General features: G+C 59.4%; 1 protein-coding gene across 13 annotated transcripts in view; it reads left to right on the top strand.

Annotated features, from left to right (window-relative positions):
• Positions 1 to 14,929, top strand: part of BIN1 (bridging integrator 1) — a 58,476-nt gene that overhangs the window by 31,018 nt on the left and 12,529 nt on the right. For 5 of the 13 annotated variants that reach the window (XM_011941669.1, XM_011941667.1, XM_011941664.1 and 2 more), the window contains exons 3-9: positions 4,914 to 4,968; positions 5,083 to 5,177; positions 5,638 to 5,733; positions 6,529 to 6,636; positions 11,497 to 11,582; positions 11,745 to 11,820; positions 13,207 to 13,289. In XM_011941669.1, the coding sequence (XP_011797059.1) occupies positions 4,914 to 4,968; positions 5,083 to 5,177; positions 5,638 to 5,733; positions 6,529 to 6,636; positions 11,497 to 11,582; positions 11,745 to 11,820; positions 13,207 to 13,289 (599 nt within the window). Of the gene's footprint in view, positions 1 to 4,913; positions 4,969 to 5,082; positions 5,178 to 5,637; positions 5,734 to 6,528; positions 6,637 to 7,313; positions 7,407 to 11,496; positions 11,583 to 11,744; positions 11,821 to 13,206; positions 13,290 to 14,735; positions 14,781 to 14,929 lie in introns of all 13 variants that reach the window. The other 8 variants (XM_011941665.1, XM_011941661.1, XM_011941659.1 and 5 more) reach the window with 3 other exon arrangements.

Genomic DNA, 14,929 nt, shown 5'->3' with positions numbered 1-14,929 from the left:
CATTTTGGGAGAGGGCCGGGGAGCAGCTGGGAGGGCCACAAGCGTTCTGGGAGAGGACTGGGAGCAGTGGGGAGAGGCCCCAGGGCCAAGTCGGCCTTGGCTTGCCAGAGGGGCTCAGCCTGACAGGCTTCCCTGGACAGGGACTGGGGAGCCACCTTGGCTGCTTGTCCTTTAGGCCAAGTTATGGGAGGAGTTTCAAGGCCCAGGTAGACCCTGTGGCAGGGATATCTACTGCCTCTGTGACCCTGGACAATTCCTTCCCAGGGCCCCTTGGGCCTCAGTTTCCTCACCTGCAAAATAGCGGCTTGAACAAGAAACATGGTCTTCGGTTCTGATTCCGTCTCTGGGAAGTCCTGCAGCATGTCCCTGCTCAGCTGGCTTCATCGGGTTGTGGGTTGCTCTGAAGGCCCTTTAGGAGTTGCTGTGGCCATCGGCCAGGAACTGCTGTGTTAGACATCTTTGCAATCCTTGAAATGGGGGCTGATCTTCTCCTCATTTTGCAGATGAGGCACTTGAGTTTCAGAGAGGTTACGCACATCTTCCAAGGCTATGTAGCTGGTGTGTAGCTCTGTGGCCTTTGGCTCACTCTCGAGTTTCCTCTCTGGAGCTGATCCCTTGTCCTGAGGGCAGCTGGCTAGGCTGGGGAGACAGGTTAGGGGTGGAGTTGGCGGGAGCCCCTTAGAACAGGCTGAGCTGGTCGGGCACTGTGGCTCATGCCTGTAATCCCAGCACTTTGGGAGGCCGAGGCGGGCAGATCATGAGGTCAGGAGTTCGAGACCAGCCTGGCCAATATGGTGCCTCTACTAAAAATACAAAATTAGCCAGGCGTGGTGGCATGCGCCTGTAGTCCTAGCTACTCAGGAGGCTGGGGCAGAAGAATCTCTTGAGCCTGGGAGGCAGAGGTTGCAGTGGGCCGAAATCGTGCCACTGGACTCCAGCCTGGGCTGCAGAGCGAGCCTCTGGTCTCAAAACAAACAAACAAACAAAAAACAGGCTGAGCTTTGACAGAGTGAGGGAAGCACAGCTGGGAGCTGAGGCTGTGTGTGGCCTGGCTCCAGGGCTGAAAGCACAGTGTTGCTGTGTCCACTGTCCCTCAGAGTCACCCTCTCTGGGTCTCGGACTCTGGGCAAGCAGTCACTCACTGCTCCTTGGACAGAGGGGTTAGACAGAGAGGCCAGGGCTAAAGATAGCCAGTGCTTCAGGCTGCCAGGTGGCTGCTGGGCTGTGGGTGTGGAGCAGTCCTGAGATGGGCCTCTGTCTGCCCTCAGGCTCGGGTTTGGTGAGGTGGCTGGCTTTTCAGGGGCCAGGGCTGGCCCACTGGGGTGGGGGTTTTAAGGTCGTGTTCAAGGTTGGGGCTAAGGCAGCCAGCCAGTTCTGGATGTGATTGGTGTGTGGGGATGGCAGGGTGTGGGGGTGGGGGTGGGGACCAGGAAGGAATGGGGTAAAGGTCACTGTTGTTGGGGGAGTGAGTTCAGGGGGCTGCAGTGGGCTTGGGGGCCCTGGGAAAGGAGAGACAGAATGGGGCATGGGAAGACTGGAGGCAGAGCTTTTTTTTGCCCCTTATTCTGTGAGCCCCAAGCCTAGTGGGCCCAGCGCTAGGAGGGACAAAGATGGCAGGTGATTCAGTCTTTAAAGAAGCGAAAACTCCCAGCACTTCCTATGGCGGTGGGGGCCCTAGGAGAGGGTGTAGATCACCCTGCTGTCACCTGCTCTCACAAGGACCCAGGTGCACAGCCCCTCCTGGGCCCACCAGGCGCTGGTCACAGGAGCACCCCTGCCTTCTGCCGCTGCTCTGAGAGCCTGTGGGGCCTGCTTTCCCCTCCCCCAGAGCACCGCATAGCCAGCACAGGCGCTTCTGGAAGCCAGCCTGGGTCTCCAGGGCATCCCAGCTCCTCTTCCTAGGGGCCGTCTGTAGCTCTCCAGGCCGCAGGGCTGTCATTGCTGTTTGTCTGTCACTGAGGTGGGGCAAGTCTGATTCCTTCTTGTCCCCAGGGCCTCCCCAAGGTTTTGCTCGAAATGGGCATCCCTGGCTATTGCGTGAAGGTCGTCCCCTGAATTGATGGCCGAGGGGTGAGAGTCAGAGCTGGAGCCAGAGGGGTCCATGGAGGAGGGCCGTCCCTGCCCCTACACCCGCTGGGACACAGGGACTTGGGTACTCAGGCCACCCGTGGGGACTGATCTCCAGGGAGGCCCAGAGAGGGCTTGGGGATGCTGGCTGAGCCCAGCCCCACTGGAGCTGCTCCAGGCCCTTCCTGACTCCCCCAAGTCCTGTAGCTGGGACACGGGCCGAGGTGGGCAGTGGCTCCCAAATCTTATCTTCCCCCAGCTGGGCTCTGTGAACTCTGGGACCTCCAGAGAATTCTTTCTCAGATCCCTGTGTAGGGGCTGAGGGAGCCGGTTTGGAAGCAAACACACACTGCTCTGTACTGGCCTGGGCGCTGCTCTGCAGGGGGCAGCTGGCTGGGGCCTCAGTCGGGGGAGGGCTGTGTCTGCCCTGGGGACTGAGGAGGAGCTTAGGAAGCCAGCTGCAGTGGGCACAGGGAGGCAGTGCTCCAGCTGGCCCCTCGCACATCTGCGTGCCACGTGCCGGCGCACAGCCCAGCGTTGTTTGGGAAACACAAGGAGCCCTGGTACGGCCTGAAGGCCAAGGCTGGGGGAGCACAACGACCCACCCCATGGGGTCTCCTGCTGCGGGGGCGTGGGTGGGTCGGGGGGAGCTGAGAGGTGTGGCCGGGATGGTGAAAGCTTGGCAGGGAGAGAAGCTGGGTCTGGAAGATTTGGTGACATCAGGGGACACAATAGCATCCCGTCATGAACACACTAATCCTCGTCTCAACCAACAAAGCCTTTAATTGTGAAGACTTAGGGTGGCTGTGTCAGGAGTGAGGTGGACCCTTCCTCATTCCTCAGCCCCGCAGGGTCTCCATCCGACCCCCGAGTGGAATTCCGGGGAGGGCTCCGTGTCCGTGGAGTGGTCTCCTGTTTCTTCACTCCGTCTCACATCAGCAGGCCTTGAACTGGGATGTTCGTAAAGATGATGATTAGCCAGTGCTTTACACCGTACTGTACGGGGGATTAAACGAATTGTAGAGATTTTTTTTTTTTTTCACATGTTCTCTCTTTAAATTATATATCCTATGTGCTGCTCTGAAGCTCTCCCTCTGGATGTCTCTACTGTCACACAGAAGCATTCATCAGAGTAGGCAGATCTGCGGGTTCTCAGGGCCGCATCACTACCCATTACCCACAAAACACGCCGCGGGCTGCGTGCCCAGGCTTGGAGGGTCTCGTGGGCTCTCCCAGTCTCTGTGTGACTGGGCCGGTCGCTGACCCTCTGTCCACTTCTTTGCTGTCAGGTGAGGCAGTGGTGTTGAGAAGACCACCTGGAAGGTGCTGGTCCCCAAGGCACCAGGGCAGGAAGAGCGGCCCCAGCTAAGGACAGGGAAAGACCTGCAGTGGGGAGACAGAAGAGGGTTTGAGGGTGCTGGGGGTGAGCCTGTGGAGGTGGCCGGGTCCCTGCTGGCCTTCGCCTGGAGACTGACCTGAACGGATGGGACCCACCTTCCGGCTCTTGTGCAAGTGTGAAGCTGGCCAGACTGGCACTCTGCAGGCATGCTGGGTCTCCTGGGACCATGGCCAGCTGCCCCTCCTCCAGGGCAGGAGGTATCCAGAACATGGGTGTCCCTGAGGCTTGGGCTGGCAGCAGGCAGAGGAGGCCAGGGGGGTGCCCTTCCACGATGAAGGTCAGCCTCAGCCACTGTCGCTCTCCCAAGCCCCGTCTCTGCCTCGCGTTCCTGTCCTTAGCATGAAGCCCATCTCCTGAGGCCTTCCTTCAAGCTCCAGAGCCTGGCCTGTCTCACTGGATCTGAGGAGTGCCAGGCAGGGATCATTCACCTTCCATTGAAAGACGAGGAGAATGAGGTTCAGAGAGGCTCACTAGCTTACTTAGGGCTGCGTGGCTAGTAAAGGACACAGCTGGGTCTGCATGGCCTCAAAGCCCATGTGCAGCCCATTCTTTGCACATGGCTTCTGGAAACTTCCACAGCTCACTGAGCATGGTCTCAGACCTCAGGGCTGGCATCGCCTGTTGTTCACCCCTCCTGGAACGTGGAGTTCTCCACTCAGCTTTCCTGGCTCTGGTTTTGATGTCCCAGAAGGAATTGAGGCCTGGCCCATGCTTCTACCCTCTCTGCTGGCCTTGCTGTCTCAGGAAGCCCCTGGAGGCTACTCTCCCAGCTCAGGGAGCTTCACCACCCAGCCCACTGCCCCCTCAGCCTTTTCCCGCTACATCCTATGTCCCTGCTCTCAGCCGGGCCAGTGAGTCCTGGCCATGAGCCCTGCATTCTGCCGCCCTACTCTGATGCCGTCTCTTCCTTAGGTCTTCTGTCCCTGCACAGGCTCGCACCGGACCCTCTTTTCCTAGTATGAGGCAGTGGGAGCTCTCTGTCCTTGGGCACCACCCGAGCTTGTGCAGCAGGGGGCCTGGCGGTCACACCAGCCTTGTCCGTACCCCTGTGCTCGTTGCTTACTTGTCTGCAGGTGTCTGAGGGCAGGTCTGTGAGTGCTGCTGCTGCTGCATACTGGTGCTGTGCTGTATGTGTGTCATTCAGCTGTAACCCCAGCATGTCATCCCGGAGGGGGGGATCTTTGTCTTCCTGCCTTCCTTCCTGGGCTGAGAGTGGCATCTGGAAGAGGGCAGGTGCCCACAAACATGAGCAAGGGTGCCTATGGACACAGGGCTCCTGAGGCAGGAGTGGTGACCGTAGCTGCTGTCCTGTTGGGAGGTCAGCTGATCCGTGGCTGCTGTCAGGAGAGCAGCCTGGTTCATTCATGTGAGGATGGTAGGAAGGAGAGGGGTCAGGGACTGGGTGTGCCATCAGTCCCTGACCTTATCCTCGACCTTCTCTTTGCAGACTGAGGGCACTCGGCTGCAGAAGGATCTCCGGACCTACCTGGCCTCTGTCAAAGGTAGGAGGCAGACAGGGCGCACCTGGCCCATGTAGAGCTGGTGGGTACAGAGCTGGGGAGGGTGGGACAAGGGCTATCAGTGGGAGGCCCACATACTTCCTTTCTGTCCCACAGCCATGCACGAGGCTTCTAAGAAGCTGAATGAGTGTCTGCAGGAGGTGTATGAGCCCGACTGGCCCGGCAGGGATGAGGCAAACAAGATCGCAGAGGTGAGCATGGGACAGGCGTCCCTGCCCTTCTCAGAGGGCCCTCTGGTCTCAGCTCCTGTCCCACTCTGCCGTGCCCTCTGGGACAAGCCTCTCTGGTTCTCAGGCATTCGCACGCTGTGTGCCCTGGGGCAAGCTGCCCTCCCTCTCCGAGGGCCTTTCTCCTGACTCGCCCTCACACCAAGGTGGGCAGATGGTGGGTCATGGTTGTCCTTATTTGTGTGTTATGACTCACGACTCACAAAGCCTCCCTGGCTGCCCCCAGTCCTCCGTGTATCTGATCCTCACAGTCACCCCAATAGGGCAGGAACTTTTACCCCATCTTACAGATGGGGAAACTGAGGCTCTGAGAAGCCACTGAGCTGTGAAGAGATGGGGCTGGGGCTGGTCCCTGCGAGGAGAGCAGTGGGGCGGGTGTGGCCCAGCACCCCTGGTGGCACGGTGGTGCTCTTGCCTGTCTCAGAACAACGACCTGCTGTGGGTGGATTACCACCAGAAGCTGGTGGACCAGGCGCTGCTGACCATGGACACGTACCTGGGCCAGTTCCCTGACATCAAGGTGAGAGGCCCACTTGCTGGGACCTTCCTGTCCCTTTGGGTCTCAGGGCTATGGGAGGAAGCCTCATGGCGTGTGTGTGTGTGTGTGTGGTGTGTGTTGCTGTGGAGTGGCTGGCTCTATGATTGTGGAAGGTGTAGAAGGGTGAGTAGGGCCTAGGCGTGTGTGTGCCTGCAGGTCCCCTGTGTTTATACCACGTGTGCTTGGAAGGGTATGTGTGCATGTCACCTGCTGTCTGGGTCTACATGTGTGGGTGTGTTTGTGTGGTTGTGTGCATTCACAAAGCCTGCTGTCTCTGCTGGGCCTGGGTGAGTGCTAGGAGCTGGCAGTGTCTCTGGTCTCCACCGAGGTGAGACCACATGGCGATGTGCACGTGGCAGCCTGGGTTGACCATTGGGTTGGACGAGATCCCCTTGGTGGGCAGGATGGGGGTGTCATGCTCATGCTGGCCTCAGGGGCCCCCAGTGCAGATGCCTCAAGCTCCCCGAGTCTGATTGTTGGTGGCCCTGGAGATGAGAAGCCAGGGGCCAGGCCAAGGAAAAGACTTGGCTGACACGTCACCAGCTGGTAGACACGGACACATGGGCTCATGTGCAAGGAAATGGTTTCACACAGTGGGGCTGGGCTGCCGGGAGGGGGCGAGCTCTGTCACCAGGAGGGTTCCAGCAACAAGGGCTCAAGGGTTCCTGTGGAGCTGGGGTCTCCTGCCCGCCCTGCGGGTCCATCCAGGGTCCACTGGACCTGGAGCCTCAGCAGGGGTGCCAGGCCCCGCTCAGCACCCTCCTCTGTCTGTGCTAGTCACGCATCGCCAAACGAGGGCGCAAGCTGGTGGACTACGACAGTGCCCGGCACCACTACGAGTCCCTTCAAACTGCTAAAAAGAAGGATGAAGCCAAAATCGCCAAGGTAAGGGCTGGAGGCCGGTCGGGGCTGCGTCTGCAGGAGGCTGAGAGAGGGCGGGTGTCTAGGACCCCAAGGGTGGAGCCTTCCTCCTGCCTGGCCCCAGGTGGCTGAGCTGGGGGTGGGGACGCTGCTGGGCCCAGGCCGGTGAGTGAGAGGCCCCTGTGGGTGCCTGGGTGAGGTCCACTGTAGGCCCGTTCCTGCCCCCACCCCTGTGCCACCCCGGCCCCTCAGCCCTGATCCAGGCCACCAGCCAGCCTGAGAATGGGCCTCTTGGGTTTCCCTGGAACGGCGCCGCCCTGCCTGGCGAGCCGGGTGGAATTCGTCACGCAATCCCAGGCGACCTGTCCCTGGCTGGAGCGAGCCAGTAGGTGCAGAACTGGCCCCACTCATCCTGTGATGCGGGGCTGGGGCGGCCCCCTCCTCCTCCGGGCAGGGCCTTGCTTGCTGGGTCCCCTGTGCTGCTAACCACAAGCACCTTTTGCCTCTGCAGTTGGAGTTCACCCCCTCTCCTTGCCCCCTCGGGCTCCCCCTAATTCTGTCGGCCTCAAGGGCCCATATCTGCTTGGGGCGGCCCCCGCGCGTGGGGCGTGTGGACGTGCATTTAATCTGTGTGTCTCTGTTTCTCTCTCCCTACCTCCCTGGTCTCTCCACCTTCCTTTGCCTTGACCTCCCCACCCCAGCCTGTCTCGCTGCTTGAGAAAGCCGCCCCCCAGTGGTGCCAAGGCAAACTGCAGGCTCATCTCGTAGCTCAAACTAACCTGCTCCGAAATCAGGTGACACTGGCTTCTAACCTTGCACGTGCTGGCGCCTTCCGGTCTGTCGTCCTGTCCTCTTGCCCTGCGCGGAATGCAGGGCTGGTGTCTGAGCCCGGCCGGGGCAGGGTTTTTCAAAGGCCTTGCCTGGGAGAGCTCCTGCTTCAGAGGAGACCTGAAGTCAAATGTAGGGGTCAAAGGAACTGGCTGAGGGGCTCTGTGTGACCTGGGTGGGGGCATAGGTGTGCCCACTCTGTGTCTGCATCTGTGGTCGTTCCTGGAGACTCCTCTGAAATCCTAGTGGTCCAGGAATGCCTCTGAGCCATTTGTCCTCTGTGAGGGCTCCTTTGGGGAGGGAGGCAACATCTTCAGGCCCCTGTACTGCCATGCCTGTCCTTCAAGCCTCGTGACAACTCCGAGATCATCTTGAATTTACTGAGCAGACCAAGCTGCCCAGAGAGGCACATCACAGCTTCCTCCCAGGGCCCCACAGCCAACGGTTAGGGGCAGGGTTGGGGCTCTCCTGACTGAAGCCCCTGCATCCTTTTCCTGGGACTTGAGGAGTTACTGGGAGGACCCTCCAGTCTGGCTGGGATGCTGAGACCTGGAGGGGAAGTATGGGTCCTCGGCCTTTGGGGATTCATGGAGGGCAAGTGACCAGCACCGCAGTGTTCCTGGGGGGCTTCCTGGAGGAGGCTCTTTTTACAAAACTCCTGGGCCATCTCACCATCCTGGCCATAGAGCTATGGTCTTCTCAGCCCCTTGTCCTCCGAATGGGCCAGTGTGGCCAGGGACCTCTGGATGCAGTGCCCTATGAGAGGTGGGTTTTCTCTCCAGTGAAGCTGAGGCACATTTTGGGTCAGCATAGTCACAGCCTGGATGCGGCCCTCACGCTTCTTCACATTCCCGAGGGGCCAGCGACAGGGGCCCGGCCCAGGAGGTTGGGTTTCTCTCTGGGCAGCTGCCCCATTTTTTCCGAGCTGCCTGTTGATTTCATCATTTTCATGGAGCGCTCTGGGTGGGCTTGGCATGGCTTGCTGTCCAATTTCTTTTTCTTTTTTTGAACGGGTCTCACTCTGTTCCCCTGGCTGGAATGCAGTGGTGCGATCATGACTTACTGCAGCCTTGATTTCCCCAACTCAAGCAATCCTCCTGCCTTAGTCTCCCGAGTAGCTGGGACCACAGGCACACATCACCGTGCCTGGCTAATCTTTACGTTTTTTGTAGAGACTGTGCCTCATTATGTTGCCCAGGCTGGTCTTGAACTCCTGGGGCTGAGCAATCCACCTGCCTTGGCCTCCCAAAGTGCTGGGATTACAGACATGAGCCACTGCTCCTGGCCTGGCTGTCCAATTTCTTACCTGATCTGCTGCCTGATTTCTTTTAGGCCAGTGCTGACTTTGGAGGCACTGAGTGCTGACAGCCTCATCCTGAGATCAGGGTGCCCATGGAGAGCCAGGGGCTGGGGGTGACACCTAGGGGCCTTCAATAGGCCTGAGACTTCATCTGCCTCTGGAGGTGGAGGAGGAACCAGGGGCTGGAGTGGGTGTGCCCTGCCAGTCCGTTTAGCACTTGGGCTAGAAGGGAAATGGGACTACTGACTGAGGGCTGGGGTTTCTGAAGAATTTTCCCTGAAACAGGTGAAAGTTTTTTTGGGGATGGGAGAAATCCTTAGGAGGCTATGGGGCCTGCCCAGTGCTTTTGGGCTCCTGGGACAGGTGTGGTTGGGACTCTGGAGGGAGGGCCTGCCCCCACGCCCACCCTGGGGAAGGAGCGAGAGGGTGAGGCAGGCAATCACATCTTTGGGTGCTGGGCTGTGAATGTTTCACAGTTTGGCCAAACTGGCTGTCTCAATTGGGTCCCATCTTTATTGGAGCACATCCTCCTTGTCCCCACCCCACTCATACCTGGCTGGAGGCTGGAGAGCCTTTGGAGTGACCTGTGGGCAGCTGGCTGGCTGTGAGATGGGACAGCTGGGACTCCGGGGCTGCCCTGCGGGGGGACTTGACTTTGGGGAGACAGTGCATCCTCTCTAGGCTGTACCAGGGGAGCTGACCGGCTCCATGAGGACCCTGGGCCAGTTCTGACTTGCTCTCCACACCTGCCCTAGCGTCCTGAATGCTGTCCTCGGGACCCCGGGCCCACGTGACTCTTAGCTTCAGTGGAGCTGGGGTGGGGGCACTCTCTCCTCATGGCAGACATGGCAGACAGCCCTCACCTCACTCCCTGCCCCTTCCACATGCTTCCGAAAGAGCCAGAATATGAGGAATGCCAACCAAAGGGAATACAAGACACAGGTGCTGACTTCAGGAACTCAAGCGGAACTGTCCGGGCTCTGGCTTTCCGTGGCGTTGCTGAGCTGTGAGAGCGTGGCTGGGGGCAGATGTGCCCCCAGACAAGCTGCAGTGCTGTCTTCACTGCTGTCCCCACCGTTGCCATCTGGGCAGTTGTGGGGGTGGTGGCTGCATCCTCATGGAGAGGGGGTCCTAGTGGGTAGAGAAACCGGGCGGTTCAGGCAGGTTCATGTGGAATGTGGGACTTTAGACCCACTCTTGGCCGTTGAGGGCGGGGAGTATGTGTGATGGTGCTCAGCTCACAACAGTACCCCAGGAGTCACTCATTTTATGAGTTCCATAGAACCGTGGTTGGCAGCCCCCCTTCCAGGTCCTGGGATGCCCAGAGGAGTAGGGCAGAGATGGCCCAGCCATAGCCTGGAGAGGGAGGACGGACAGTATTCCCCACCCCACCCTGGTGTGGGTTGCCCAGGGCCCCTGGATCTAAGAGAGGCATGCATGTTTGAATAGACATTCTCCCCGCCCCCCAAATCTGCCTTTAAGTTTTTACTGGATTCTAAAAAGTCAGGCAAGGAGCCCACGCACACTCTAGCGAGTAGCTGGAGGTCACTTGTCAGAAGCCATGGTGGCCCCTCCTCCAGTCCCAACCCAAGTCCCTGGGGCTAGGGGATGACCTGGGCTAGTCCTGCTGCCTGAGACTGGATGGGACAGCTGGCTAGGCTTGGGGCAATCGTGTGCTTTGTGGTTAAGTGGCCTTCCGGCCATCTGGCTGCCTTTGCTAGAAGGCAGCCCAGCCCAGGCCCCAGCCCAGGCCCCAGCCCCAGCCCTGAGAACGTGAGGCTGCTGGCGGGAAGTTTCCCTAGGCGGGGCCTGACACGTTCCTGGGCTGTGACTCACACCCTGAATCTCTGAGTCACTCTCCCTGGCAGTGTCCTCCTGCAGTGAGCCAGCAGAGCCCCTTCCCCAGGCGGGCGGCTGGGCTGGGCACCAGGCGGGGTCTGTGACTCACCTGCCGCCTGCAGTCCCTTCCCCAGCACTCTCCTGAGCGCCACCGCCTGGTGGGTGTGAGTGGCCTGGAGGGCGCAGGGCCTGCCCTGGGGAAGGTGTGGGCCAGGAGTAGGACCAGGCACCACCCAGCCACCCGGCTGCCTCCTCCCTGGCCCTGCACCCTCCTCTAGGGTCCCCCTGACATTCCTAGAGGTGCTGAGTAGCTGCCTCTGGTCTCCCTCTGGTGGAGACAGGTCCCAGGAGAGAGAGGGCTTTGTGGGAAGGACTGTCCCCAGGAGGTGAAGTGAAGGATGGTGGCTGGGGCTGCCAGGAGCTGGCCCTCAGAAACGGGGAGGGAGCACTCAGGGGCAGGGGCGGTGGGGGACAGCGACAGATGCTGCCTTGAGAGCCAGAAGGCAGCGGCAGGACTGGCGCCTAGCCTGAGGGGGTTCATGTGGAAGTGGGCGGGGTCCCCACTTGGCTGGGTCTGGGGTCTGCCTCTGTGCATGTCCTGTGTCCAGCTCGCCAAGCCCTGGACTTGCCCCTCTTGTGCCCTACTCGCCGCTCACTGCCCTCCCGGCCACCTGGGCCTCTCTTTGGCAACGGCTGCTCAGCCCTCCCTTTTGCAGATGTCCTCAGGGTCCTGGAGGGCTGCAGGGGGAGGTCGCCAGCGTGGGTGTCCACATCCACTTCAGCTTCTGTCTTGCCCAGAGCCCCAGTCCGGGCGCACTGGTCAGGAGGGGTGGGCAGGAGGTGGGTGGATTGGCCATGGGGCTGGGCTGGCTGGGACAGACACCCAGCAGAGGGGAATGACCCGTGCTGCTCTCCAGGCCGAGGAGGAGCTCATCAAAGCCCAGAAGGTGTTTGAGGAGATGAATGTGGATCTGCAGGAGGAGCTGCCCTCCCTGTGGAACAGGTGAGGCCCGGCGCGGTGCCCAGCCTGTGTGCTGCGGTGCCTGGGCCCTCTCGGGTTTGTGTCTCTGATGCGCATGTGTGGTTGTTCGTGGGTGAGTGTGTTTCTGAGTTGCTGCCCTGACCTGCCTGTTCACCTGGCCCCCATCCTTCTGCCCATCTGTAGCCGCGTAGGTTTCTATGTCAACACGTTCCAGAGCATCGCGGGCCTAGAGGAAAACTTCCACAAGGAGATGAGCAAGGTAGGCCCTGGGGACTCCTCCGAGGGGCCACGCTCCACCCTGGCCAAGGGTCAGAGTCAGAGTTGTGGGAGGGGCGGCCTGAGCTCCTCCTTCCCTGCCAGGTTCAGCACACACTGGTGACCGCAGTGCTCCCTCCATGCCCTGTGGAACAGCCCCCTTCAGGAGTGCCTGGGCCCAGGGAGCACACAGCAGGGCATGCCGGGGAGGCTGTGAGCGTTTTCTGGGTCCTGGCCTGGGCAGACCACCTGAGAATGTAGACCAGGCCCTCTCAAACTGTGAATGTGTTCTCTAGCAACCTTGGCCCAGGGAGTGCAGTGTTAGACACTGGTGGCAGTTTCTCAATTTGTAGGAAAAAAATTACCAGCATTTTCTCAATTTTAATTTTATTCCCATGTTTTTGAGACATTTAAATAGGCCTGTTTCGTCTGCACGAATCCACTGTGCGACAGGGTCTGGATTGATTAGCCTACCTTTCTCTGTTGTGTTATTTTCATTTTAACCCATCTGGCAACTAAAACGCAAAGGTGTTGAACTTTGCAGTTGGAGAGACCCAGGGCTGGCGCCCCCGCCCCCATTGGTGCGTCTGACTTTGTGTCTCGGGCCCAGAGGGATGAAATGATGATGGTGGACTCCAGGCCCAGGGTCGGAGGAGGAGAAGCAGCTTGGGGCCTCTCCTGACTCACACCCCTGAGTATGGTTTCTTGCCCTTTAGACTTTCTCTTTCCTTCTTACCTTTTCCCCTTTCCCTTCGAAGATTTGAGACAACTTATGAAAAATTTAAAAAACACTGAGAGGTGTTTTAGAGAAGGAACATTTATGTAAAATTAGTCTGTAAAAATATATGCCACAGGGCACAGTTATTTATAAATAGGATGAAAATTCGGCTCTGAGCTCCCTAGTGGCCAAATCAAAGAGAGGAATATTCTCAGTAATGAGAATCACCACGTGTGAGGAATAAACTTTCTCTCGTGCCTGTGCTTTCAGTGAAATATCCAGCAGTTGTAGTGTGGTCTGAAAGCATCTTGGCAAAATGACCTTAACAATTAAGATCAACAGTCTGCCAAAACAATTTTTAAGAGAAAAATGTAAAAATAGTTTATGCTCTATGTGACATTTTAGGATATCCCTATAAGTAGGAGGGGATAGCTTCTGGAAGATAGCTTCCAGAGACAACAGGCATTAGTGACGTAGCCCACTGGCCCCGTTTTGTTGCTCCTTGGTTTTTCTAGGTTTGGTGTGCTGGTTCCTTGCTCTCACAGATGGGGAAAGAGGAGCTTGTTCCTGGCCAGGGGCTAGAGGTGGTGGTCAGAAGCAGAGGTGTTTGGGGAAGGTGGGTCTGTTTGGTGGCCCTGGAGGCCCCCCACCTCCTCACTGTCTCTCCCACAGCTCAACCAGAACCTCAACGATGTGCTGGTCAGCCTGGAGAAGCAGCACGGGAGCAACACCTTCACGGTCAAGGCCCAGCCCAGGTGCGTGCGGGGAAAGCCCTGGCACCCCTGACTGGGTGCACAGCAGGGGCAGGGCTCCTTCCTGTGACCCTGCTGGGGCCCTCCCTGGTCCCCTGTGAGTTTGGCCTTGGAGGTCTAGGGACCTTCCTGTCGCGGCCTCTCTGTGCTCAGGGAAGCAGGTGAGGGCAGGTCTCTGTCTCGAATGTCCCTGTCCCTCTGGCTGTGTTCGTTGAGGAAGGAGCACTCTGGGGAGTCCACGGGTCCCTGAGCCGGCGGACCCCCTCATTGTGGAGCAGGAGCAGCCGGGGTTGGGGTGGGCAGCCTGCTCAGCTTTGGGGACTGGGGGTGTGAACAGGACTGAATGACTCTGGGGCGTGCAGCCCTCTCAGAGCAGGGAGGTAGCACCGCCCTTCCCTCTCCTGCTCCTGGAAAAGCTCATGTCCCTGGATGGCAGCATTCTGCTCACCCGCACAGGCATCCTCTTCCTGTCCTCAGCCTGGGAAGCCCAGCTGCAAGGAGATCTCTGTTTCCTAAGGGGGAACCATGGGGGAGGAGGGAAACGCCTTGCTCTCCTGGCTGTGGATCAGAGGAAGCAGCGAGCCTGGGACTTCCCCTCCCTTCTGGCCATGTCTGCGTGTGTGTTGAGGGGGACTGTGTGCGACACGTGTGAATGTGTGCATACACACACGCACATCACAGCAGAGCGCAGAGAGCACCGATGAACTCTGTAAAACGGGGCGACCGTCTGCTTCCTGGGGTATTGCCTGGGATGATGAGGGTATTGGGTGGTGGTGGTTGCCCCCTCCTTCCCTGAACATAAAATAGTTGTGGCTGAGAGAGGGGCCGTGGTGACCTGAGGCTGGGAGTGGGGAGGTTAGGCGGGAGGCGTTGTGGCGGTTGGGGGTGTGGGGGGGTTGTGGAATAAAGGCCAAAATGTGACTCCAAGGTCGGGCAGGGAGGGGCAGCTGCCTGGCCTGTAGGCACAGGTGGGAACACTGGGATGTGTCAGCAGGGGGTCAGCATGGCCGTCCTGGCCAGAACCATGGCTCCCCTCAGGAAGGAGGTTGAGGGAAGAGAGAGGGGCCGTGGAGGCCCAGGAGTCTCCCTTCCAGCAGAGTGGCCTCTTGTGCACTCTGTGCTGGTCTGGGGGCCCTTTCTGGCACTCTGGGCACACCTGGAGCTCCTGGGGACTGGGACCACAGGCAGGGTGGCTCTCCCCTTCCCCGAGCCTCCTGCCTCTCACCAGGCCCTGTTAGCATCACCCGGGGCACCTGGCCACAGCAGGGGCCTGCCAGGGCACCCTGGGATCGCAGGCCCAGGCCCTCTGCAAGGCCTCTGGCACTTAGGAGAGGCTTTTGCCCCTTTGTCCTCTGAGCAGAGGGGTTGGCCAAGAGGGAAGGGACGGGCCAGTTCTGCCCCTGGCCTTTCTCCAGAATGAAGGCCTCCACCTCCCGTCCGTCCCCACAGAAAGAAAAGTAAACTGTTTTCGCGGCTGCGCAGAAAGAGGAACAGGTACTGGCAGTGAGTGCTGCGGAGGGGCGCAGAGGTCCGCGCCCTGGCCAGCCCTGTGCATGCGCCTTGTGCCCTGCTCCCAGACGCCACTAACCCGTAACCTGGCTCTGTGTGCAGTGCTGCCGGGCAGGGCTGTCGTGTGTGTGTGT

Source organism: Colobus angolensis, unplaced genomic scaffold (assembly GCF_000951035.1).
Source record: "Colobus angolensis palliatus isolate OR3802 unplaced genomic scaffold, Cang.pa_1.0 Scaffold20, whole genome shotgun sequence".
Classification (NCBI taxonomy): Eukaryota; Metazoa; Chordata; class Mammalia; order Primates; family Cercopithecidae; genus Colobus; species Colobus angolensis.
The sequence above is the reverse complement of the archived record's forward strand: the minus strand, read 5'-3'. Positions and strand labels throughout refer to the sequence as shown.